At 39.6% G+C, this 24,550-nt stretch overlaps 1 protein-coding gene across 4 annotated transcripts in view; it reads right to left on the bottom strand.

Moving 5' to 3' along the window:
- Positions 1 to 24,550, bottom strand: part of CDC42BPA (CDC42 binding protein kinase alpha) — a 322,688-nt gene that overhangs the window by 93,677 nt on the left and 204,461 nt on the right. For all 4 annotated transcript variants that reach the window (XM_049635114.1, XM_049635113.1, XM_049635116.1 and 1 more), the window contains 2 exons: positions 9,062 to 9,309; positions 541 to 646 (listed from right to left, as the gene is read on the bottom strand). In XM_049635114.1, the coding sequence (XP_049491071.1) occupies positions 541 to 646; positions 9,062 to 9,309 (354 nt within the window). The remainder of the gene's footprint in view (positions 1 to 540; positions 647 to 9,061; positions 9,310 to 24,550) is intronic.

Consider the following 24,550-nt stretch of genomic DNA (forward strand, 5'->3'; position numbering starts at 1 on the left):
AAAACCACAAACTGTGAGATCATGACCTGAGCCGAAGCCAAGAGTCAGATGCTTCACCACCTGAGCCCCCGGGCACCCACAGGCAGAGTAGGTTTCTCTGGATTCCTACCCACCAAGGATATTATTTCTAGCTACAGGCAATTCTCCACCATGAACATGAAATCATGGTTGTCAAACCTGCCCCAGTTTGGCCTAATTGTTCCTGCTCTTGCCAAGGGCCAGCTTAACTTCGGCAGCCATGACAGAGTTAAGGGACAAATATGAGAGGAAAGAGTAAAAAGAGAACAGATGGAAAGTGAAAGAAAGAAAAGAGGCTCAAAAAATAAGAGGGATGAAGAAGAAGAGGGGATAAGCAAAGCCGTATCCAGAGCCCCCGCACGGACGGGTGGAAGGAAGCCCCGCCTGCACCCCACAAGTAATCCTTGTGTATAAGGAGGGGTACTGAGTCTGAGTTGTGCCGAGTATAAGACTAGGCTACAATTTCTGTCACCGTGCTGGACGTCCAGAACCTGCTCAAGGAGGGGAGATTGTAGCACTCACCTTATCAAGTTCACTTGTCAGTTTCTTATTTTCTTCAGTTAACAACACTTTTTCTCTTTCGTACTGTTGTTTGAACTCGTTTTCAAATTCTTCCCTTTCACTTTGACTAACACAATTCAAAACAGAAGAGGAAAAAAAGGAATTGAGTCAGAGGTGAAACGACTTCCCAGACTGGCTGCTGTTCCACATTTTACTCTGAAAAGTCGCATCCTCTTGAAGGTGCCAAGTCCCAATCCTCCCCCTTAAAATTAAAAGTTACAATCATTTCCTTTTAATTAATAGATCTGTCTGCCCAACATCTACTTTGTTTTTCATTTGAAACTCTGAGGAAGGCATCTGCGATCTGTAGCCTTCATGACTGTGCTCACGTTATGTGGCTGCACACAGACCACAAAGTATGGGCAAAGGTGGAGGTCAGGGAAAGAGGGGGACACGTGGGCACCACATGATTCCTTCTCAGCTCAAGAGTGCTAGCAAACCCTCAGTGACATTTCCAACAGTCCTCTCAATATATTCAGCCCTTCCTCTCAGCCCTTCCTTCCTTCTTCCTTAAGTACGTACCTACCTACATACACACATATGCATGCACACACAAAAAATTTAATATTGTAAAACTTATTTATTTATGTTTATTTATTATTTTTGAGAGAGAAAGAGAGAGAGAGACAGACAGACAGACAGACAGCATGGGTGGGGGAGGGGAAGACAGAGAGGGAGACACAGAACCCGAAGCAGGCTCCAGGCTCTGAGCTGTCAGCACAGAGCCCGATGCAGGGCTCGAACTCACGAACTGTGAGATCATGACCTGAGCTGAAGTCAGATGCTTCCCCACCCAGGCACTCCTATACAACTTATTTAAAGTGATAGTTCTGAGGGGCACAAGTGATTCACCCTTAGAGGCAAAAAGAGTTCTAACAGACTTTGTACAAACCACCAAAGAGAGAAAGGGGAATCAGTGTTCAAACATGGAGTTGCTATACAGATGAAGATCTATCTATTTATCTATTTTTTGTTGTTGTTTAGAGAGAGCGCAAGCACAAGTGTGTGTGAAGGGGAGAGAGCCAGAGGGAGAGACAGAATTTTAAGCAGACTCCACGCTGGGCATGGAGGGCACCCAGGTGCCCCAAAGAGGCTTATTCTAAACAACCAATGGGTCTATGAGTAAATAAAAAAGAAATAAATTCATCAAAAAATACATGGAGACAAAGGACAACGAAAATGCAGTGGTCCAAAATCTTTGGGAGACAGCACAAGCAGTTCTAAGAGGGAGCTATCCAGTAATAAAGGCTAACTGAAGAAACAAGAAGCTCAAGTAAACAATCTAACTTTTACCTCAATTAGAAAAAAAGACAAATGAAACCCAAAGTGGGTAGAAGGAGGGAAATCAAGAAGACCAGAGGAGAAATAAATGACACAGAGGGGCGCCTGGGGGGCTCAGTTGGTTAAGTGTCCGACTTTGACCCAGGTCATGATCTCACAGCTTGTGGGTTCGAGCCCTGTGTCGGGCTCTGTGCTGACAGCTCGGAGCCCAGAGCCTGCTTCAGATTCTGTGTCTCCCTCTCTCTCTGCCCCTCTCCTGCTTGTGCTCTGTCTCTCTCTCTCTCAAAAATAAATAAACATTAAAAAAATTAATAAAAAAAGAAATAAATGAAATAGAGATAAAAAAAAAAACAGAAAAAAAACAACAATGAAACCAAGAACTGGTTCTTTGAAAAAATAAAATTGATAAACGCTTACCCAGACTCATCAATAAAAAGACCCAAATACATTAAATCAGAAACAAGAGAAAAACTGACACTACAGAAATACAAAGAATCAAGAGAATTCTATGAAAAATTACATGCCAACAAATTGGACAAACCAGCAGAAATGGGTTAATTCCTAGAAATACACAATCTTCTAAACTATATCAGGAAGACACAAAAAATCTGAATAGACCAATTACTAGTAACAGTATTGAATCAATAATCAAAACACTACCAAAAAATAAAAATCCAGGACCAGATGGATTAACATGTGAATTCCACCAGACATTTAAAGAAGAGTTAATACCTGTTCTCCTCAAACTATTCCAACAAACAGAAGAGGGCAGAAAACTTTCAAATTCATTCTATGAGGCCAGCATTACCCCATTACCAAAACCAGACAAAGACACCACCAAAAAGAAAAGGAAAAGGAAAAGGAAAAGGAAAATGAAAAGGAAAAGGAAGAAAGGAAAGGAAAGGAAAGGAAAGGAAAGGAAAAGAAAAGAAAAGAAAAGAAAAAGAAAGGAAGAAAGAACCACAGGCCAATATCCCTGATAAACATAGATGCAAAAATGTTCAACAAAATATCAGCAAACTGCAGTCAACAATACATTAAAAGATCATTCACCATGATCAAGTGGGACTTATTCTGGAATATAAGGGTGGTTCCATATTCACAAATCAGTCAACATTATATACCACATCAACAAAATGAAGGATAAAAATTATATGATTATCTTAAAGGACGCAGAAAAGGCATTTGAAAAAATTCAACTACCCATTCATGCTAAAAACTTTCAGCAAAGCAGGTTTAGAGGGAATATATCTCAACATAATAAATGCTACATATGAAAAACCCACAAATAACATCAAATGCAATGGTGAAAAATTGAGAGCTTTTCCCCTAATGTCAGGAACAAGACAAGGATGTTCATTCTCACTATTTTGATTCAGCATAAATAATACTGGAAGTCCTAGCCACAGGAATCCGACACACACACACACACACACACACACACACACACACCCACCCACCATGGAAAAGAAAAAAAGAAAAGAAAAGAAGAGAAGAGAAGAGAAGAGAAAAGAAAAGATGTAAGAGGCACCCATACTGGCGAGGAAGAAGTTAAACTGTCACTGTTTGCAGATGACATGATACAATACATAGAAAACCCTAAAGACTTCACTAAAAAAAAACCTACTAGTAGTAACAAATAAATTCAGCAAGGTTGCAGGATACAAAATTAAAACCCAGAAGCCGGTAGTATTTCACTGACACACTAATAACAAAGTAGGAGAAACAGAAATTAAGAAAACAACTGCTTTTACAATTATACCAACAAGATAAATAAATACCTGGGAATAAACTTAACCAAGATGGTGAAAGACCATTTTGTACAAATGCTAATTTGTACTCTGAAAACTAGGACGGACGCTGAAGATGACACAAATGGAAAGATATTCCATGTTCATGGATTGGAAGAATTAATATTGCTAAAATGTTCCTACTAGCCAAAACAATCTATAGTTCAGGGCAATCCCTATGAAAATGGCAACAGCATTTTTCACAAAACTCGAACAAATACTACTAAAATTTGTACGGAACCACAAAAGACCCCAAGTAGCCAACGCAACCTTGAGGAAGAAGAACAAAGCTGGGGGTGTACTACAAGATTTCAAGCTGTGCTACAAAGCTGTAGTGATTACAACAGTTTGCTACTGGCACAAAAACAGACACCTAAATCAATGGAACAGAGATCCCAGAAATAAACCCAAGCTTACATGCTCAATTAATCTATGACAAAGGAGGCAAGAATATACAATGGGGAAAAGACGGTCTCTTCAATAAATGGTGCTGGGAAGACTGGACAGCTGGATGCAAAAGAATGAAACTGGGCCACTTTCTCACACCCTACACACAAAAAAACCATCAAGGTGAGACCTGGCAAAAATACTAACAGCACAGGCAGTACTTTCTCTGACACTGACTGGCCATTGCAACATTTTTCTAGATATGTCTCCTAAGAAAGGGAAATGAAAGCAAAAATAAACTGTTGGGGCTACATCAAAAAAAAAAAAAACAAAAAAACTTTTGCACAGTGAAGGAAACCATCATCAACATGAAAAGGCAACCTACTAAATGGGAGAAGATATTTCCAAATGACGTGTCTGATATGGGGTTAATATCCAAAACATATAAAGAACTTACATAATTCAACAACAAAAAACAAAGGAGAAGAGGACCTGAATAGACATTTTTCCAAAGAAGACATCCAGATGGTCAACAGACACGTGAGAAGATGCTCAACATCATTCACCATCAGGGAAGTGCAAATCGAAACCCCAATGAGCTATCACCTTGCACCTGTCAGAATGGCTAAAATCAGAGAGACGAGAAGTAAGTGTTGGCAAGGATGTGTAAAAAAGGGAATCCTTGGGCACTGTTGGTGGGAATGCAACTGGTGCAGCCACTGTGGAAAACAGTGTGGAGGTCCCTCAAAAAAATTAAAAATAGATACACCGTGTGATCCAGGAATTCCACTGCTGGCTATTTACCTACAGAAAATGAAAACACTAATTTGAAAAGATATATGCACCCTTATGTTTACTGCAGCATCATTTCCAAAGCCAAGATACGGAAGCAACTTCAGTGTGCGTCAATGGACAAATGGATAAAGAAGATGTGGTGTATACACACAGGATGGAATATTACACAGCCGTAAAAAGGGACGAGGTCTTGCCATTTGTGGTAACACGGGTGGACCTAGAGGGAATCACGTTAAGTGAGAGAAGCCAAACTGAGAAAGACAAATACCGTATGATTTCACTCATATGTACCATCTAAAAAACAAAATGAATAAACAAACAAACGAAAAGCAGAATGAGACCTAAAAAACAGAGAACAAACATGGCTTCCAGAGGGGAGCGGGTGAGGGAAGCAGGGTGGGGGGTACAGGCTTCCACTTATGGAATGAATAAGATAAAGAAATAAAGGGCACAGCACAGGGACTACAGTGATACTGGAACGCTGCTGTGAGGTGACAGATGGCAGTTACACTTGTGGGGAACACAGCGTAACCGACAGAGAAGTTGAATTGCTGTGCCGTACGCCTGAAAGAAATGTAACACTTGAGTATAAGTGTCAACTTATACTTAATAAAAAAATTTGTAAGGAACGCTTTATATCTTAGCAGTAAATGAAAGTCAATATGGATCTGTTCTGGATAATTTCCTATGACTGATCCCGAGTCAACCGAGAACCTACGTGCCGGCTGATTTTAAAAATGTGATGTTAAAAATCCCTTCCATTACTACATTAGTGAGTGTAAATGAAATTGTAATTTAAATGCTAACTTCCGGGAAAAGAAACCATTTTTGCTTGTGTGCAAGCAAATATGCCATGTTAAAAAATTATCTATAGTCAAAATATGAAATTCAGTCACGTTTAAGGATGTTTCTTGATTCAGAAGTAACTCCAAGCAACGAACAATGACAAAAACATGACAAAATACAAAGAGGCCTTTCAGAAAAAACGTGTACACAAATAAACGGAGTAAAATTTCTGTGAAATTATTCTTGCTTTTTCCCACCAGCACGAAACAGAGCAGAAGTCTCTTCCATAAGAGAACAGAATGAACAGTCTCTCCTAAGCCCTAGATCACATTTCATTTTCCAATTCTCTGCCTTCTCACTCATGGGAGCCGCCCGGAATCCCTGAGTCTGCTGTATCCCTTCCTCATCGCCTAGCTGCTTCTCACCACACAGAATCTGGCACCTGCCGCGCCACCGCCTCAAAACCTTGTTGTCCCACATTTCTGGTTCCAATCGCTCTCCTCCTAGTCTTGGTTCCCGCTGTGGGGTTTTTGCCCCTCCTGTTCCACGGAAATTGTTCTTAACAGAGTTACCACCGAGCTTCCTAATGTTAAAATCAATGATCATTGTTTGGGCCTCATCTTACTTAATTCATACCTCATCTTGTTTAACGTATAGACAGACTCGATATGCTTTCATCACATGGTCTCCAGGACACCAAATTTGTTGGGTCTTCTTCCCATTGTCCTTGCTGGCCACTTTGCTGTTTCTTCCTCATTAACCAACTTCCAAAGATCAGAGCACGCCAGGGCTCAGTGCTGGACCTTTGTGCCATCTATACCAACTGCTAAGGGATCTCAAGTAGTCTCACTGCTTTAAATACCATGTGAGTGATCTAATACTCCTGGAATTTTATTTCTAGCCTTAAAATCCAGCTGATCTGTCCAACGGCCTGTGTGACATCTCCATGTGGGTGCCTAATACACATCTCAAACGGAACTTGTTTAAAATGAACTCCCGGGGGGCGCCTGGGTGGCGCAGTCGGTTAAGCGTCCTACTTCAGCCAGGTCACGATCTCGCGGTCCGTGAGTTCGAGCCCTGCGTCAGGCTCTGGGCTGATGGCTCGGAGCCTGGAGCCTGTTTCCGATTCTGTGTCTCCCTCTCTCTCTGCCCCTCCCCCATTCATGCTCTGTCTCTCTCTGTCCCAAAAATAAATAAAAAACGTTGAAAAAAAAAAATTTTTAAATGAACTCCCGGTAATACTCTCATCCCCAACATGCTTCCCTTGCCCTGTTCCTTTCTAAACGGTAACTACATCCTCCTAATTGCTAAAGCCCCGAACCTCAGCACCATCCTTGAGCCTTCCTCTTCCCTTCTCATCCCACGTCTAAACCATCAACAAAAGCCAGTATCTTTACTGTTCAGGAGCACAAGAATTCCAATGTTTCTTACCACCACTTCTGCCCCAACCCTGGGCCAAGTCACCACCCTCCTTTGCCTGGACTTCTGTGACAGCCTTCTACAGGAGTTCAGGGCTTTTCTCCTCTTATCGAAGTCAGACTTTTTTTTTTTTTTTAATGTTTGTTTTTTTTTGAGGGAGGGGGAGAGAGAGAGAGGGGGGGGAGGAGAGGAGAGGAGAGGAGAGGAGAGGAGAAGGGCAGAAATAGAAGGAGACAGAGGATCTGAAGCAGGCTCTGTGCTGACAGCTCAGAGCCTGACGTGAGGCTTGAACTCACGAGCCATGAGATCATGACCTGAGCTGATGTCGGATGTCTAACCGACTGAGCCACCCGGGCGCCCCTGAGTCAGACTATTCTTAACCAGGTAGTCAGAGTAAGCCTTTTAAAACACAACCCAATATCTTAATTTTCCACTCAAAATCCTGCGGTACTCCCCGCATCAGTTTTCCTCAGAGTAAATAACCAGAAGTGACCTGCTATAAAGCCTTACATGATCTGGCCCCTGTTCCCCCTCATACTCCTCTCCTATGATTCTTTCCCCTTAAGTCTACTTCGGCCACACTGGCCTCCTTAAACTATTTTTCTTAATAGCCTTTATTTTTTAGAAAAGTTTTAGGTCCATAGCAGAGATTTCCCACCTACTCCCCGCCCCCAAACACGGTACAGCCCCCACAACATCATCCCCCACCAGAGTGGAACATTTGTTACAGTTAGTGAACTTACATCTGGCAGGTCGTTATCACTCCAACTCCACAGCTCACGTTAGGGTTTGGACACGTGTGTAACGGCATGTACCCATCACTGTAGCATCACACCAAGAGACTGCCCTGGGCATCCTGCCCTGGCGTCCTCCTGGACATCACATCCGCCCCCCTCCCCCAATCCCTGGCACCCACTCATCTTTTTACTGTCTCCACAGTATTGCCTTCTCATTACTTTTTTTAACAGGCTGTTCTCCACATAGAACGTTCTTCTACATCTGCAGAGATGCCCCCACTTTCTTCAGTCCTTCTCATTGCAATTTTTCCAGACCAGCCTATATACACAATTTAATTGCCCCCTTAATGCCTCATGGCCCCATCCTGTGCCTTACGTTCTGTTCCTGGCATTTATCATTACCTAACATATTCTATATTTTACTTATTTTGTTTACAGCCCTTCACCTGGCTAAAGGAAAGCTCCATACGGACAGAGATTTGTCTGTCTGTCCACTGCCACGTTCCCAGTGCCTGCAACACTGCTTTACCCACAGCAGGTTCTAAAAAAGTCTGGCTGAGCGAATGTACCAAACTAAATAAACTTTGGCTTCCAACAGGAGTTGAGAATGACAATAGCACACATCCGGCTGCCTAAAATCCTGGCACTTTCTCACACCTGGCCATTATGGCCCCAGGTTCTGGCTCTCTGGGACCTTCTGAGCCCACACGCTTCCCCCCACCTGCCCGGTCAGCACCTGCGGTCCTGCTCCTCTCTCGCTGCCAGGTTCCTCCTTGCCATCTGCTCCCGCCTGTCCCACTCCACACGGGACCACGAGTACCACCCTGTCACCTGCCTTCAATGGCCTCGGCACGAAGTCCAAATTCCTTCCTCCTTCGTGACCTTGCCTCCACTTCCCTCTCCAGCCCGCTTCTCACCCTCTCATCCGTGGCTCCACCGTAGGGAACAGCCTTCATCTTCGGAACGTGCCCTGTTCCCCTTTCCCTCTCCATCTTGGCACTTAATGGACTCCCTTCCGCAGTTAGACATTTTCTACTTCTTTGGTCTTGGCTAGAATTTAGTCCAAAAAACCTAGACATACCAAGGTTACCTCCCGTGCCTCTGCGAGGGCTGCACCTGCCCTTCTGCTCACACTTACACCATCCCGCTGGTTTCCCGACCCACTGGCATCCTCGGGTGACTGATCTGGACTTTGGGATACGTGTACTGCCTGCGTATCTCCGGTCCCTGGCACACCGCAGGCATTCACCAAATACTGACGGGAGGGGTAGATAACTCGATGCTTACCTCTCTCTCCTGTTTTTTTCCAATTTGTCTTTCAAAATCAAAATTTCCTTGTTGAGAGCAAGTTGCTGGCCTTCTGAATCATGAAGTTCTTTCTTCAGGTTTTTAATTTCATTGGCGTGTATTCCTTCTCTTTTGGACAATTCTTCTTCATAAAAGATACTTTTCTTTTCTAAATCAGTCTTTAGTTTGGTGATCTCTTGCTGATGTTCTATGCTGCACAGTCCTGGTGAGTAACTAATTTGTTTTTGCTATAGAAGTAATAACAAAAAATTGGTTCATCTATATGAATAACAAAATGCCAATTATAATGTCTTTCTGTAATGCAAAGAACTGTTCATATAACTGAATGTTACTTTTGTACATCATCACATAAAACAACTTTCTTTATTAAGGCTATTAACCTTTTGCCAGCCTTATGTTGCAAATATTGTTCTCCGTATATATATTCCCTTATTGTTGTTGTATTTTACAGCCTTCTTCCTACCAAGATTATATATTTATATATAACTTCCGTTGGCACTTATATAGTTATTTGCTGATATTTAAATTTCTAATTTATACACAATTATTGCTGGTGTATGGAGTGAGGGAAAAATCTAACCACGGCTTATTTCTGATGTGGAACCAATAAAGGATTATGAATATGCAAATGTCTTTAGAAGATACAAATCTGGGGAACGGAATGACAAAGCTAGAATGTACAAAAAGGAGAGGGGCTTCTCCAATGGTCCAGGGAGAAGGACAAAGGTCTAATCAAACATCTTCACAACCACTGGAAAAAATGACAGTCTCTTGGCATTTAGGTAGGGCATTAGGGATGAGAAATTTAGCCAAAAGCCACCCTTTTAGAAATTAGGATGAAACGTCTTCTCAGTAATAAGGTGAAAGGAAAATGCAAAGTCCAAAGCTTCTTCCGGACGGTGGCTAAAGGTAAAGAGAACAGAGATGATGACCGTTTAAGACCTCCTGAGCTTTGTAACTTTTCTATGACTTGGTTATAAGCTATCTATTCTCCCAGGTGTTCAACAATAAACCTTTTAAAACCCAAAGGACCTACGGGTGTACGTTTAGAGACAGCAGGGAATCATGCCCTAGAGGACAGTGTCTCTTGTTTTTGAAAACAGTATTAAGGGCAGAAAAACTGTGAACAGTAGTTGATTTAAAGTTGAAAGAAAACTATCCTAACATCTTCACATTTGAGATACCTACCTTTTTTTCAAAAACAAAAACAAAAACACAAAACCAAAGACATCCACTGGGTGGGAGAAATGTTTCCGGGGTATCCACTGGAATATTTAACCGTTTACTACAAAACTACTCACGCCGTGCCTCCCACAGGCAAGACCCAGATTCCAGCAGTTTCTGGGGGCAGCCTGGCGCACACCGCACTGGGGAAACCGGGAAGAGCCACAGCAAGTCAGATTCTGGCGCGTACGCATCTCCGCAAAAACGATGCTGAGACTGACATCTGTGGCACTGACTGCTTACCTCTTCATTTTCAGAGTCCCCTCAAGAACATCTCGGTCTGCTGCTCTGTTTCGTACAGTTTGCTGTTGGCAGAGCAGCAGCACGCACTGAAGTTTCGAGCAAAAACTACCCTGACGTCAAAACCTACCAAAGATGCCACCAAAGAAAGTCATGGGCTCAAGTCACTTGTTGATAAGGATGTCAGAAAAAAAAAAAAAAAATCAAATCAAATGCCAATGAAGTAGGGGTGCCTGGGTGGCTCAGTTGGTTGGTCGAGAGTCCGAACTCCGGCTCAGGTCATGATCTCACGGTCTGTGAGTTTGAGCCCGGGTCGGGCTCTGTGCTGACAGCTCAGAGCCTGGAGCCTGCTTCGGATTCTGTCTCTCTCTCTGCCTCTCCCACGCTCATGTTCTCTCTCTTTCTCTCTCTCCCCAAAATATATAAATATTACAAAAAAATTTTTTTAATGCTGATGAAATGAAACCGTATATAAAAAAGACACAATCTACCACAAAAGAACACGTCTTCTTGCAGGTATTGAAGGTAATTTAATATTAGTAAATTTATTAGTAAGTGCAAAAAAAATTGCATTACTTTAATGGATTCCATTAAAATAAACCCATGTGATAATCTCAGTAGGTACCCACGCCCAAATGTATTTGATAAAATCCAATACCAATTGCAAATACCACCCCAAGTCCCATAATAAAACAAAAAACAATAAAGTAATTCTCCTACCTTAAAAAGTGCCCCCTTTTCAGCTATCAGACAAAGTAATACCTACTGGTGAAGCACCAGAAATACAAAGATTTAGAAATAATAATAACGGAAAGGGTGCCTTCCATGATCTCTTATGTAGTAGTTTTTAAATACTCTGTTTGACCAAGGAACGTGTGCAACAGTCACAAGAAATTATTAGAAAGGAAAGTGATAAAACCACTATAATTTCCATATAATCGTTCACCCAGAAAATGTAAATAAATCCATTAAAAAGTGGCAGAACTGCTAAAGCTGAGTAAAGCAACTGCATGTAAGATAAACACAAATCAGCAGTACTTCTGGAGAGTGGAATGAGCAAGAATAAAACAAAGCAAAAAATTTCACTGTTTTAAAAACAATCAAACAAAAATGATCAGAAACGAATACACACACGTGAGGAATAACAATAGTGAGTAATTTATCTGAATATTACATGAAGAAAGGACAAGTCTTTATAACAGACCTTAAAGAAGACTTGAAACAATATAGAAAAATACCAACGACATGAAAGAAAAGATTAAATGCATATGTACTTAATATTTATCATATTATATTCCTTGTAAATATAATTAAAAAATTAAATACAGGAAATGACGCAGGGGTGGCAGGTGGAGACAAAAGTTCCCAGTACATAGGAAAAATACACTTGGAAAAATGCCAAAGAAAATCCTGGAGGAAAAAAGGAGTAAAGAGGGAGAGAGAAGAATGTTCTTTTCAGATATTAAAACATACTATATAAATCTTATTTTTAAAAGTTTTATTTATTTTTGAGAGAGACAGACAGAACATGAGCAGGGGAGGGGCAGAGAGAGAGAGGGAGACACAGAATCTGAAGCAGGCTCCAGGCTCTAAGCTGTCAGTGCAGAGCCCAATACGGGGCTCGAACTCACGAACCATGAGATCATGACCTGAGCCGAAGTCGGACGCTTAATCGACTGAGCCACCCAGGCGCCGAGTTAAATATTTTTAGACCCAATAGAAACGTGCAGGAAAAGGCAGAATTACATGCTTAACAAACTGTGAACAAAGGATAAGCCAAGCTTTGAAGCAATAAAAGAAACATTGAGGAAAATGAGAACAAATCTCCTGTAATTTGAAAAGGAAACAAGACCAAAATTAAAGGGCAAATGACAAATTAATAAATAGTTGTGGAAAAACTAAGAAATATGCTTTCTTGCTATGCATAGGGTTTATATGAATTGAAAGAGAAAAATTCAGACTATAAAATTAAAAAGGCAAATGACTTAAAGCAATAATTCACAAAGAAAAAGTGATTAATAAACAATCTACTAATAAAGCAAGAAATGCCTCTTATACTTGCAACAATTTGTGGCCCGTATCAAGTGCCTCGAAGTGATTTGACAATTTCATTTCTAGGTATCCGTTCTAAGATATAATATTTTAAAAAGCAGGGCACAAAAGCGTTCATGGTAATACTGCAATAGTGAAAGATAAATATTTAATAGCAGAGGATTGAATGACTGGATATTTTTCCATAATCATGAAGATTGTTTGTGATAGTTACGTAACGAGTGTAAAGGCTTGTGTTGTACTTTCAAGTGAAAAATCCATGTGTTAAAGGTTGAATTGTGTCCTTCCAAAATTCATGTTAAGGCACTAACCACCACTAGTATCTCAGAATATGATCATATTTTAAAATATGGTCTCAAATACCGTCTGATCTGACCTATGTGCAATCTAATGGTGGTTGTCCATGGCTGGGACAGTGAGGGAATGGGGAAATGTGGGTCAAAGGGTACAGAAATTTCACACATGTAGGATGAATAAGTTCTGGAGATCTGACGTGAAGCAGGGTGAACACAGTTAACAATACTGTATCGTATACTGGAAATTTCTAAGAGGATGGATCTTAACTGTTCTCAGACTAAAAAAAAAAAAAAACAAAGATAAGTGAGGCTATGTTAATCAGCTCGTTGTGGTACATATTTCACAATGTATACGTATACCTAAATATCACATTTTATACCTTAAGTATACACAATTTGTATTTGTCAATCGTATCTCAATAATGTTGGAAAAAAAATAAAAGTAGGGTCTTTACAGAGGTAACTGACTTAAAATGAGATCATTAGGATGGGCCCTATTCCAATATAACTGTGTCCTCATAAAAAGAAATCTGGACTCACAATCTTGCACACAGAAAGAAGGCAGAGATCCAGGTGATACGTAAACCAAGGAACGCAAACTATCACCACCCCACCAGCACTGCTTTCGGGCATCTAGTTGCGATAATTGGGACAGTAAGTTCCGGTTTTTGAGGCCACCCAGTTTGTGGTGATCTGTGGCAGCCCCAGCAAACTAACACAACAGGGTGAAAAGCTCTTGTAGCATATGGTCACAACAACTGAAAAGTATTTTTTTTTAACAGCCTGATTGAGCTACTATTCACATACCATACCATTTAAAGTGTACAATTCAATGGCTTATGGATATTGCGTTAGCGGTGAAACACACAGCCCATAAAGTTCTGCCATTTTAACCATTTTAAGCACAGAGTTCAGTAGGTGTTACATTCAGAATGTTGTGCAACCATGACCACAAACTTTTTCAATATCCCAAAGAGAAATTCTCTACAACCACTAAAACCACTAAAGAATAATTCCCCATTACCCACTCTACCCAGCCCCTGGTAACCTCAATTCTACTTTTTATCTCAATGAATTTGCCTATTCTAGATACTTCACACAAGTAGAGTCATACAGTATTTGTTCTTTTTGGTCTGGCATCTCTCACTTAGCATAACGTGCTCAAGGTTCATCCACGCTGGAGCATATATCAAGAGTCCTCCCTTTTGATGGCTGAATGATATTCCATTGTATATAAATACATTTGCTTCTGTCCATCTGTTGATGGACACTTGATTGTTTCCACCTTTTGGCTACTGTAATAATGTTTCAAAGAACACTGGTGTAAAACTACCTGTCTGAGTCCCTCTTGCAATTCTTTAGGGTACAGTACGTAGGAGGTGAATTGTTGGGTCATATGGCTAACTCTATGTTTCCCTTTCTGAGGAACCACCAAACTTTTAACATGCTTGCAAACACCTGTTTCGCTTCTTTTTAACCCCCTATTTTAGCCATCCTAGTAGGTATGGAGTGGTATCTTGAGGTTTTTAACTTCAAGATGTTGAACGTCTTTTCATGGACTTATGGGCTATTAAAATATCTTCTTTGGAGAAATGTCTATTCAAGTTATTTGCCCTTTTTTTTAAATGTTTATTTATTTTTGAGAGAGAGAGAGAGAGAGAGAACGCATGAGCATGGGAGGGGCAGAGAGGAGACACACAGTCAGAAGCAGGCTCCAGGCTCTGAGCTGTCAGCATAGAGCCTGACATGGGGCTCGAACTCACAAACCGTGAGATCATGACCTGAGCCAAAGTCGGATGCTCAACCGACTGAGCCACCCAGATGCCCCTGCCCATGTTTTGACTGAGTAATTTGCTTTTTGTTGTTCAACTGTAGGATTTGTTTATATATTCTGGATATCAAACTCCTACTTAATTTGCAGATGATTTCTTTCATTCCTTTAAAAATGTCCTTTGATGTAATGCATACAAGTTTTTATTTTGATAAAGTCCAATTTATCGATTTTTTTTTTTTTTTTTTTTTTTTTTGCTTAGGTTTTCAGTGTCATATCTAAGAGTCCATGCCATGGTCATGAACAGTTACCCCAGTGTTTTCCTCAAGAGTTTTATGGCTGTAGCTCTTATATTCAGGTTGATCCATTTTGAATAAATTGTTTTATACAGCAAGAGCTAGGGATCCAAATTTCTTTGCATGCAGAAATACAGTTGTCTTGGCACATAAATTGAATAGATTGAATAGATTTAGTACGATGTCAAAAAGCACATGGCCATAGAGGCAGGAGTTCATTTCTCCACTCTTCATGCTATTCCAGTGGCCTGTGTTTCTATTCTTAGGCCAGTACCACACACTTTTTGTTACTGTAACTTTGTAGTAAGTTCTGAAACTGGGAAGTTTGAGTTCTCCAATTCCATTTTTCTTTCTCATGATTGTTTGGCTACTTGGGGCCACCTGAAATTCTATATGAATTTTAGGATTCTATTTTCCATTTCTGCAGAAAGGGCTATTGGAACTTCACTAGCAACTGTAATGAACCTGTACATCGCTTTGGGTAACAATGACATCTAAACAATATTAAGTCATCCTATCCATAAACGTAGTATGTCTTTCCATTTACTATGTCTCCTTTAATATCTTTCAGCAATGTTTTGTAATTTTCAGTACACAAGTCTTTAACTTTCTTGGTCAAATTTATTCTAAGGAACTTTATTCTTTTAGCTGCTATTATAATTGAAATTGCTTTCACAATTTCCTTTGTGGATTGTTCATTGCTGACTTACAGGCACACAGCTAATTACTGAAGATTGGTTTTGCAACCCTGGGGTCATCTGTTGTCTACTTACTAAGTCTTAAAAGTTTTCTCTATATTTTGCATGACAGTCTTTTGCAGAGCAGAAAATTTTAATTTCTTTTTTTTTTTTATTTAGTTTTTTAAATGTTTATTTGTTTTGGAAAGAGAGAGAGAGACAGAGCCTGATGCAGGGCTCGAACTCATGAGCTGTGAGATCATGACTTGAACCGAGGTCGGATCGGATGTTTACCCGACTGAGCCACCCAGGCACCCCAGAAAATTTTAATTTCAATTAAGTCTAGCGTATCAAGTCTTTATTTCACGGATTGTGTCTTTGGTGCTGTATGTAAGAAGTCACTGTCCTACCAAAGGTCATGTAGGTCTTCTCCTATGTTATCTTCCAGAAGTGTTTTAGTTTTAGGTTTTACATTTAGGTCTGCGATCCATTTCGAGTTGGTTTTTGTAAAGGTTGTAAGTTTCATTCATTCATTCATTCACTATGTGGATGTCTAGTTGTTCAGCACTATCTGTTGAAGAGACAATCTTTACTCCACTGTATTGCCCTTCCTCCTTTGTTAAAAATGACTCCTATGAATATTCATTCAGTGTCTTGATTACTGCATGTTTATAGTAAGTCTTGAAGTCAGGCAGTCAGTCTTCCAACCGTATTCTTTTCCTTCAATACGGTGCTGGCTATTCTAGGTCTTTTGTCTCTAAACAAACCTTAGGTTTAGTTTGATGATATCCACAAAAGGACTAGTTGGGGTTTTGACTGGGAATGCATTAAATCTACAGACCAAGATGGGAAGAACTTACATCTTCATGATACTGAATCTTCTTATCCACAAAATGGAATGTCTCTCCATTTATCTAGTTCTTTTATTTCTTTTATCAGAGTTTTATAGTTTTCCCCATGTAGCTCTAATGCACATTTTATTAAATTTGTACCTAAATATTTCACTTTTGTGGGCATTATTATTAATAGTGTTGAGCTTCAAATTTCAGTTTCCACTTGTTCAAGGCTGTTGTATAGGAAAGCAATTGGCTTTTGTGTATTAATCTTGTATCCTGCAACCTTCGAAGCTATGTCTAATTAGTTCCAGTTCTTTGGTCAATGTTTTTCATTCTCTGTATAGACGATCATGTCGCCTCTGAACAGACAGTTTTACATCTTCTTTCACAATCCATATACCTCTTATTTTGCCTTCTTGTCTTACTGCATTAGCTAGGATGTCCAATACAACATTGAGAGGCAGTGGTGAAAGGTACATCTTCACCATGCTCTGGATCTTAGTGAAAAAGTGTCAAGTTTCTCAGCAATAAGTATAATGTTAGCTGGCATAAGGCAGCTGCCTTAATGATTGATCATGGTGTTGAGTTCATCCATGGCCTTACTGACTTTACATCTCCTGGACTTGTTCATTTCTGCAACAGGGGTGTTGAAGTTTCCAAGTAGAATAGTATAGTCATCTGTTTTTCTTTGCAGTGCTAACAGTTTTTGCTTCATGCATTTTGATGCTGCTTTGTTATACGCATACATGTTAAGTCCTGTTATGTCTTCTTGGAGAACTGATTCCTTTATCGTTATCCGATGCCCTTTTTATTCCTAAAAACTTTTGTTACTCTGAACTCCACTTTGAAATTAATATAGCTACTCCCACTTTCTTTTAATTGGTGTTAGCATGGTATATCTTTCTCCATCCATTTACTTTTAATCTATATCTGCTTCTACATTTAAAGTGAGCTTCTTATAGACAATATATAGTTTGATATTTTTATCCTATCTGACACAATCTCTGGGGTTTTTTATTTATTCCAAAAATTTTTTAATGTTTATTTTTGAGAGAGAGAGAGAGAGAGAGAGAACATGAGTGGGTGAGGGACAGAGAGAGAGGGAGACACAGAATCTGAAGCAGGCTCCAGGCTCTGAGCTGTCAGCACAGAGCCCAACAACAGGGCTCAAACTCATGAGCTGCAAGATCACGACCTGAGCTGAAGTCAGATGCTTAACTGACTGAGCCATCTAGGCACCCCACAATCTCTTTTGTAACTGGTGTACTTAGGCCATTGACATTCTAAGTGATTATTGATATTTTTGGATTAATATCTACTATATTTGCTACTGTTTTTCTATTTATTGTCCGTGTTCTTTATTCCTATTTTTGTCTTCTACTCCTCTTCTGTCTTGGTTTTAATCAAGTGATTTATATGATCCCATTTTCTCTCTGCTCTGGGGATATGTTACACTTCCTTTTTAGTGGTTGTGCTATAGTTTGCAATATCTATTTACAACCAGTTCAAGTCTGTTTTCAAAATATATTCTACCACTTCACGCGTAGTGCAAATACTTTAAAATGAAATAATCCCAATTCCTCCCTCCTATCCTCTAGATCATTGTTTTCATTCATTTCAGTTTTATACAAGCATATAGAAGCATGTGTGTATGCACATAAAATCAAACACATTATTATTTTTAAGTATTAGATTAAGAAAAATAAAATTTTAAATTTATTTTACCTTATTCCTTCTCTGATGCTTTATCTTTAACTTTTTTTAATATTTATTTTTGAGGGGCACCTGGGTGGCTCCGTCAGTTAAGTGTCCAACTTCAGTTCAGGTCATGATCTCACGGTTCGAGCCCCGCGTCGGGTTCTGTGCTGACAGCTCGGAGCCTGGGGGGCTGCTTTGGATTCTGTGTCTCCCTCTCTCTCTGCCCCACCTCCGCTCACACTCTGTCTATCTCAAAAATAAATAAACATTAAAAAAATATTTTTGAGAGAGAGGGAGACAGAGAATCCGAAGCAGGCTCGGTGATGTCAACGCAAAGCCTGACACAGGCCTCGAACTCACCAACTGTGAGATCATGAGCTGAGCTGAAGTTGGATGCTTGACCGACAGCCACCCAGGCGCCCCTCTGATGCTTTTCCTTTATGTAAATACAAGTTTCTGACCTATGTAATTTTCCTTCTCTCCAGATAACTCCTTTTAACATTTCTTGCAAGGAGGTTTACTGGCAACAAATTCCTTAAAATTTTGACTAGAAAGTCCTTATTTTTCTTTCACTTTTGAAGGGTAATTTCATAGGGTACAGAATTCTAGGTTTTTTCTCGCAACACTTTAAATATTTCACTCCACTCTCATCTTGTTTGCATGGGTTTCTGAGAAGTCAACTGTAATCCTTGTCTTACATCCTCTACAGATAAGGTAGTGTGTTTTTTTGTTTTGTTTTGTTTTGTTTGCTCTGGCTTTTAGGATTTTTCTTTATTTTGACTTTCTGTCCTTTGAAAATGGTATCTCTAGGTGTAGTTCTTTGGGCATTTATCCTGCTTGGTATTCTCTGAGCTTCCTGGATCTGGGATTTGGTGTCTGATACTAATTTGGGGAAGTTCTCAGTCACTGTTGTTTCAAATATTTCTGCTGTTCCTCTTTCTTCTCATTCTGATAGTCCCATTGGACGTGTCACAACTTTTATAGTTGTTCCACAGCACTTGCATAGTCTCTTCTGGTGGTGTTTTTTTCCACTGTTTTTCTCTCCGCCTTCCAGTTCGGTCAGTTTCTATTTAGATATCCTCACGCTCAGAGTCTTTCCTCAGCTATGCCCATTAAAGATTATTTTTGTTTCTTTTTTTTAATGAATATAATTTATTGTCTAACTGGCTTGTATACAAAACCCAGTGCTCATCCCAACAAGCGCCCTCCTCAATGCCCATCACCCACTTTCCTCTCTCCCCCAACACCCCCATCAACCTTCAGTTTGTTCTCTGTATTTAAGAGTCTCTTATGGTTTGCCTCCCTCCCTCTCTGTAACTATTTTTCCCCCTTCCTTCCCCCATGGTCTTCTGTTCAGTTTCTCAAGATCCACATATGAGTGAAAACATACGGTATCTGTCCTTCTCTGACTGACTTCTGTCACTGAGCATGATACCCTCCAGTTCCATCCACGTTGCTACAAATGGCCAGATTTCATTCTTTCTCAATGCCAAGTAGTATCCTGTTGTTATATATAAACCACATCTTTATCCATTTGTCAGTTGATGGACATTTAGTCTCTTTCCATAATTTGGCTATTGTTGAAGATGCTGCTATAACACTGGGGTACACATGCCCCTGTGCATCAGCACTTCTGTATTCCTTGGGTAAATTCCTAGTAGTGCTATTGCTGGGTCATAGGGTAGCTCTAATTTTAGTTTTTTGAGGAATCTCCACACTGTTTACCAGAGCAGTTGCACCAGTTTGTATTCCCACCAACAATGCAAGAGGGTTCCCCTTTCTCCACATCCTCACCAGCATCTGTAGTTTCCTGAGTTGTTGATTTTAGCCACTCTGACCAGAGTGAGGTGACAGCTCAGTGTGGCTTTGTACTTCCCTGATGATGAGGGACATTGAGCATCTTTTCATGTGTCGGTTGGCCATCTGGATGTCTTCTTTGGAAAAGTGTCTATTCATGTCTTCTGCCCATTTCTTCACTGGATTATTTGTTTTTCAGGTGTTGAGTTTGGTAAGTTCTTTATAGATTTTGGATACTAGCCTTTTATCCGATATGTCATTTACAAATATCTTTTCCCATTCTGTCAGTTGCCTTTTAGTTTTGTTGATTGTTTCCTTTGCAGTGCAGAAGCCTTTTATCTTGATGAGGTCCCAATAGTTCCTTTTTGCTTTTAATTCCCTTGCCTTTGGAGATGTGTTGAGTAAGAAATTGCTGCAGCTGAGGTCAAAGAGGTTGTGGCCTGCTTTCTCCTCTAGGATTTTGAAGATTTCCTGTCTCACATTCAGGTCTTTCATCCATTTTAAGTTTATCTCTGTGTATAAGAAAGTGGTCTAGTTTTATTCTTCTGCATGTTGCCGTCCAGTTCTCCCAGCACCATTTGCTAAAGAGACTGTCTTTTTTCCGTTGGATGCTCTTTCATGTTTTGCCAAAGATTAGCTGGCCATACATTTGTGGGTCCAATTCTAGGTTCTCTATTCTATTCCATTGGTCTATGTGTCCGTTTTTGTGCTAATACCATACCATCTTGGTGATTACAGCTTTGTAGTAGAGGCTTTTTTTTTTTTAATTTATTTATTTATTTTTAGTAATCTCTACACCCAGCGTGGGGCTTGTATTCATGACCCCAACATCAAGAGTTTACATGCTCTTCAAACTGAGCCAGCCAGCATCCCAAGACATTGTTAATTTGTTACAGTATTTTTTATGTCTAGCATTTCTTTTTGATTCTTAGAATTTCCATCTCTGTTTTTACCTTGTTCATGTATTCTTCCATGCTCTCTACTTTACCCACTAGAGTCCTCAGCAGATCAATCATAGTTTTAAACTCCCAGTCTCCTATTTCAACATCTCTGCCATGTCTGAGTCTAGTTCTGATACTTGCTCTATCTCTTCCAACTGTATTTTCTGCCTTTCAGTATATCTTGTAGTTTTTTGTTGATAGGCACACACGATGTTGTGCATAAAGGAATGCTGTAAACAGGCTTTTAGTAATGTGGTGGTGAGTTGTGGGGCGAGGGGAAGTGTTCTACAGTCCTAGGATTAGATACCAGTTTTTTATTGAGCTGGTGCCTCTGGACCATACACTGTAAACCCTGTCAGCTTTTATCTCCCCCTTAGTTTGGGCAGGATGACCAGAGCAGGCTGGAATTGGATGTTTTCCTTCTCTCAAGTTCATCAGGCTCTGATAAACTCCAGCAAGTTAAGCTCTGGTTGAAGAGTTTCTCCAGAGAGCAGACCATGTTAAGACGAACAGGATGCTCTGGCATATTTCAAAATGGTTCCCATTACTGTTAGCATAAGGGGACTCTTCTCTGATGTTCACTGTGAGAACCCGGTCAAGGTCCAGGAAGTAAAACTCACAAAAGTGTGGGATCCTGCCAATGACTATGTTCTCTGGAGATTTTATCTCTTAGACTTGTCCACACCGAACCTCCAACGATCTTTCAGTTATAGTACAGGTTTCCATACACTGGCACTGATTCCTACAAAGGTTTCTGTTCTGGTAAGTTGTGATTCTCTGTATTTACCTGTCCACATCTCCAAATGTAAGAGCAGTGGCTTATCCTGTGATGTCACCTCTCTTGCAAGTATAAGAAGAGTTGTTGATTTTTTTGATTCATTCAGCTTTTAACTTGTTCAAACATAGTGTCTTCCAAGCATCATATATGCTGGGCTAAAAACTAGTAGCATTTTTTTGAATATTTTAATATATAGGATCATATGATCTATGAACAGAGAGAGTTTTTTTTTTTCTTTCTTTCTTTTTTCCATTCCAGTTTGGATGCCTTTTCTTTTTCTTGTCTAATTCCTCTAGCTAGAGACTCCAGTATAAGTTACATAGTAGTGGTTAAAATGGGCATCCTTGTCTCATTCCTAATGTTAGGGACAAAGTTCTTGGTTGTTCAACATTGAGAATGATGTTAACTGTGGGCTTTTCATAAATGTCTTCCATTGTGTGAATACATTCCCTCCTAGTCCTAGTTTTCTGGGAGCTTTCTTCATGAAAGGATGTTGGATTTTGTGAAATGACTTAATGTGCTTCAATTAAGATGATCATTCCCCCCACTCAGGTTCTATTAATGTGATTTATTTTCTTAACTGAACTACCCTTGGATTCCTGAAGTAAAACCATTTGTCATGGTGCATAATCCTTTTAATATCATTTTGGACTTGGTTTGCTAGCATTTTGTTGAGGATTTATATACATCTATGTTCATTAGGAACACTGGTCTGTAATTTTCTTTTCTTGTAATGTTTTCTTTCTTTTTTTTTTTCTTGTAATGTTTTTAATATGGCTTTGGTATCAGGGTAATGCTGACCTTATAGGAGGATGAGTTGAGAAGTACTCTCTACTCTTGTAAACTTGGAAGAGTTTAAGAGGGATTGGTGTTCATGCTTCTTTAAATGTTGGATTCAATTCACTGAAAGCCTCTGGCCCGGGACTTTTCTTTGTCAGGAGATTTCTTCTTATTGATTCCATCTCTCCACTTGTTATATGTCTGTTGAGATGCTCTGGGTTTTGTTGTTGTTGTTTTGTTTTGTTTTTTGAGACACTTTAAGTAATTTGTATGCTTCTAGCTAAAGGTTTGTCAATTTTATTGATCTTTGAAAAAATCAACTTTGGTTTCATTCAAACTTATTATTTTTCTATTTTCATTTAATTAACTCCTCTCTAATCTTTATTATTTTCTTCCTTCTAGCTTTGAGTTTCTTTTGCTCTTCTTCTGATTCTGTAAGATATTAAATTAGGTAACTGATTTAAGATCCTTTTTTTTTTTTAACGTAGTTACTTATGGCCATAAATTTCCCTCTGAGCACTGCCATACTGCATTGTATGGTCAGTATGGTGTTTTCATAGGATTCCTCGCTAGGTGTTTTCTAATTGCCCTTGATTTCTTCTTTGATCCACTGGTAAAGAGCATCTTGTTTTATTTCCACATATTTATTAACATTCCAATTTTCCTTATGTTACTGATTTTTATCTTCATTCCATTGTGGTTGGAGAAGACACTTTGTATGATTTCAGTCTTCTTACATTTTTGAGACTTGTTTTGTGCCTAACATCCGGTCTATCCTGGAGAATATACCATGTGTACTTGAGAAGAATGTGTATTCTGCTGTGTTGAGTAGAAGGTTCTATACATGTTTGTTAGGTTTAGTTGGTTATAGCGTTGCTCAAGACCTCTGTATCCTTAGGTATCTTCTGTCTGTATGTTCTATGCATTATTGGAAATGGGGTATTGAATTTTCTGTTATTCAAGAATTATTTCTCCCTTCCATTCTATTGAAAAGTGTTCCTAATGAACTGAAGATTCCTACACCCTTTTAGAATGGCCAAAATAGGTTTCAAAACCAATTCAAAATAGGTTTACAAGAAATTAAACCAAGAAATTCCAATTTTAAATACCCTCAAGGAAAGACAGTATGAGAATAATCACAGCCAACACTTACTGAGCCTTTACTTTCTGCCAGGCCCTAGGGAAATAATTTTAAATGCATTAGCTTATATACTGGGGAGATTTATGATTATCCCAAATTTATAAATGATACAAGAGATTATGAGAGTTTGATCAACAGGTAAATACATGTGATTCAAAGTTCTCAGTGCAGCAGTGTTTACTACAGAAAACAATAAAGAGCAGACTAGTGGATAGAACACGACACTGAGTTAGAAAATCCAGGTTAAAAATTTTGTTAACGTTTATTGTTTTTGAGAGAGAGACAGAGAGAAACAGAGAGTGTGAGTGGGTGAGGGACAGAGAGAGGGAGACACAGAATCCAAAGCAGGCTCCAGGCTCCGAGCTGTCAGCACAGAGCCCGATGTGGGGCTCAAACTCATAAATTGTGAGATCATAACCTGACCCGAAGTTAGACGCTTAACCGAGCCACCCAGGCACCCCTTGAAAATCCAGGTTTATCACTTTATCACTTATGACACATAATCCTTAACTCTCCTGGGTCTTAATTTCCTCAAATGCAAATAATCTCTAAGATACTTCCAGTCTTTATGATTCTTGTTTGTTACCCAATCACCTACATGCCGGAAACAAAAGAGTCCCTGACTGAAAATTATTTGAGACAGTAATGTAATACCTTCTATACACTAATCCTGTTCCAGAAGCGTAACTATATAGAAGAAACATCTCTAGTTTGAAAAGCTAACCAAGACTGTGCAATCATGATGAATCACAAAAAGAAAAATAAACCAATCTCTGAACAAGAAATAAAATCCAGAATTTATATTTACATTTACAACAGAGAAATCTTATTTGCAACCACTGATCTCTAACCATCAGAGAAAAAATTCTGACCAAGTGTACCGTGTCATTCGTTCATGGATTTAACACATTTATCAAACAAGTATTAAACATGTGGCATCG

Source organism: Panthera uncia, chromosome F1 (genome assembly GCF_023721935.1).
Source record: "Panthera uncia isolate 11264 chromosome F1, Puncia_PCG_1.0, whole genome shotgun sequence".
Classification (NCBI taxonomy): domain Eukaryota; kingdom Metazoa; phylum Chordata; class Mammalia; order Carnivora; family Felidae; genus Panthera; species Panthera uncia.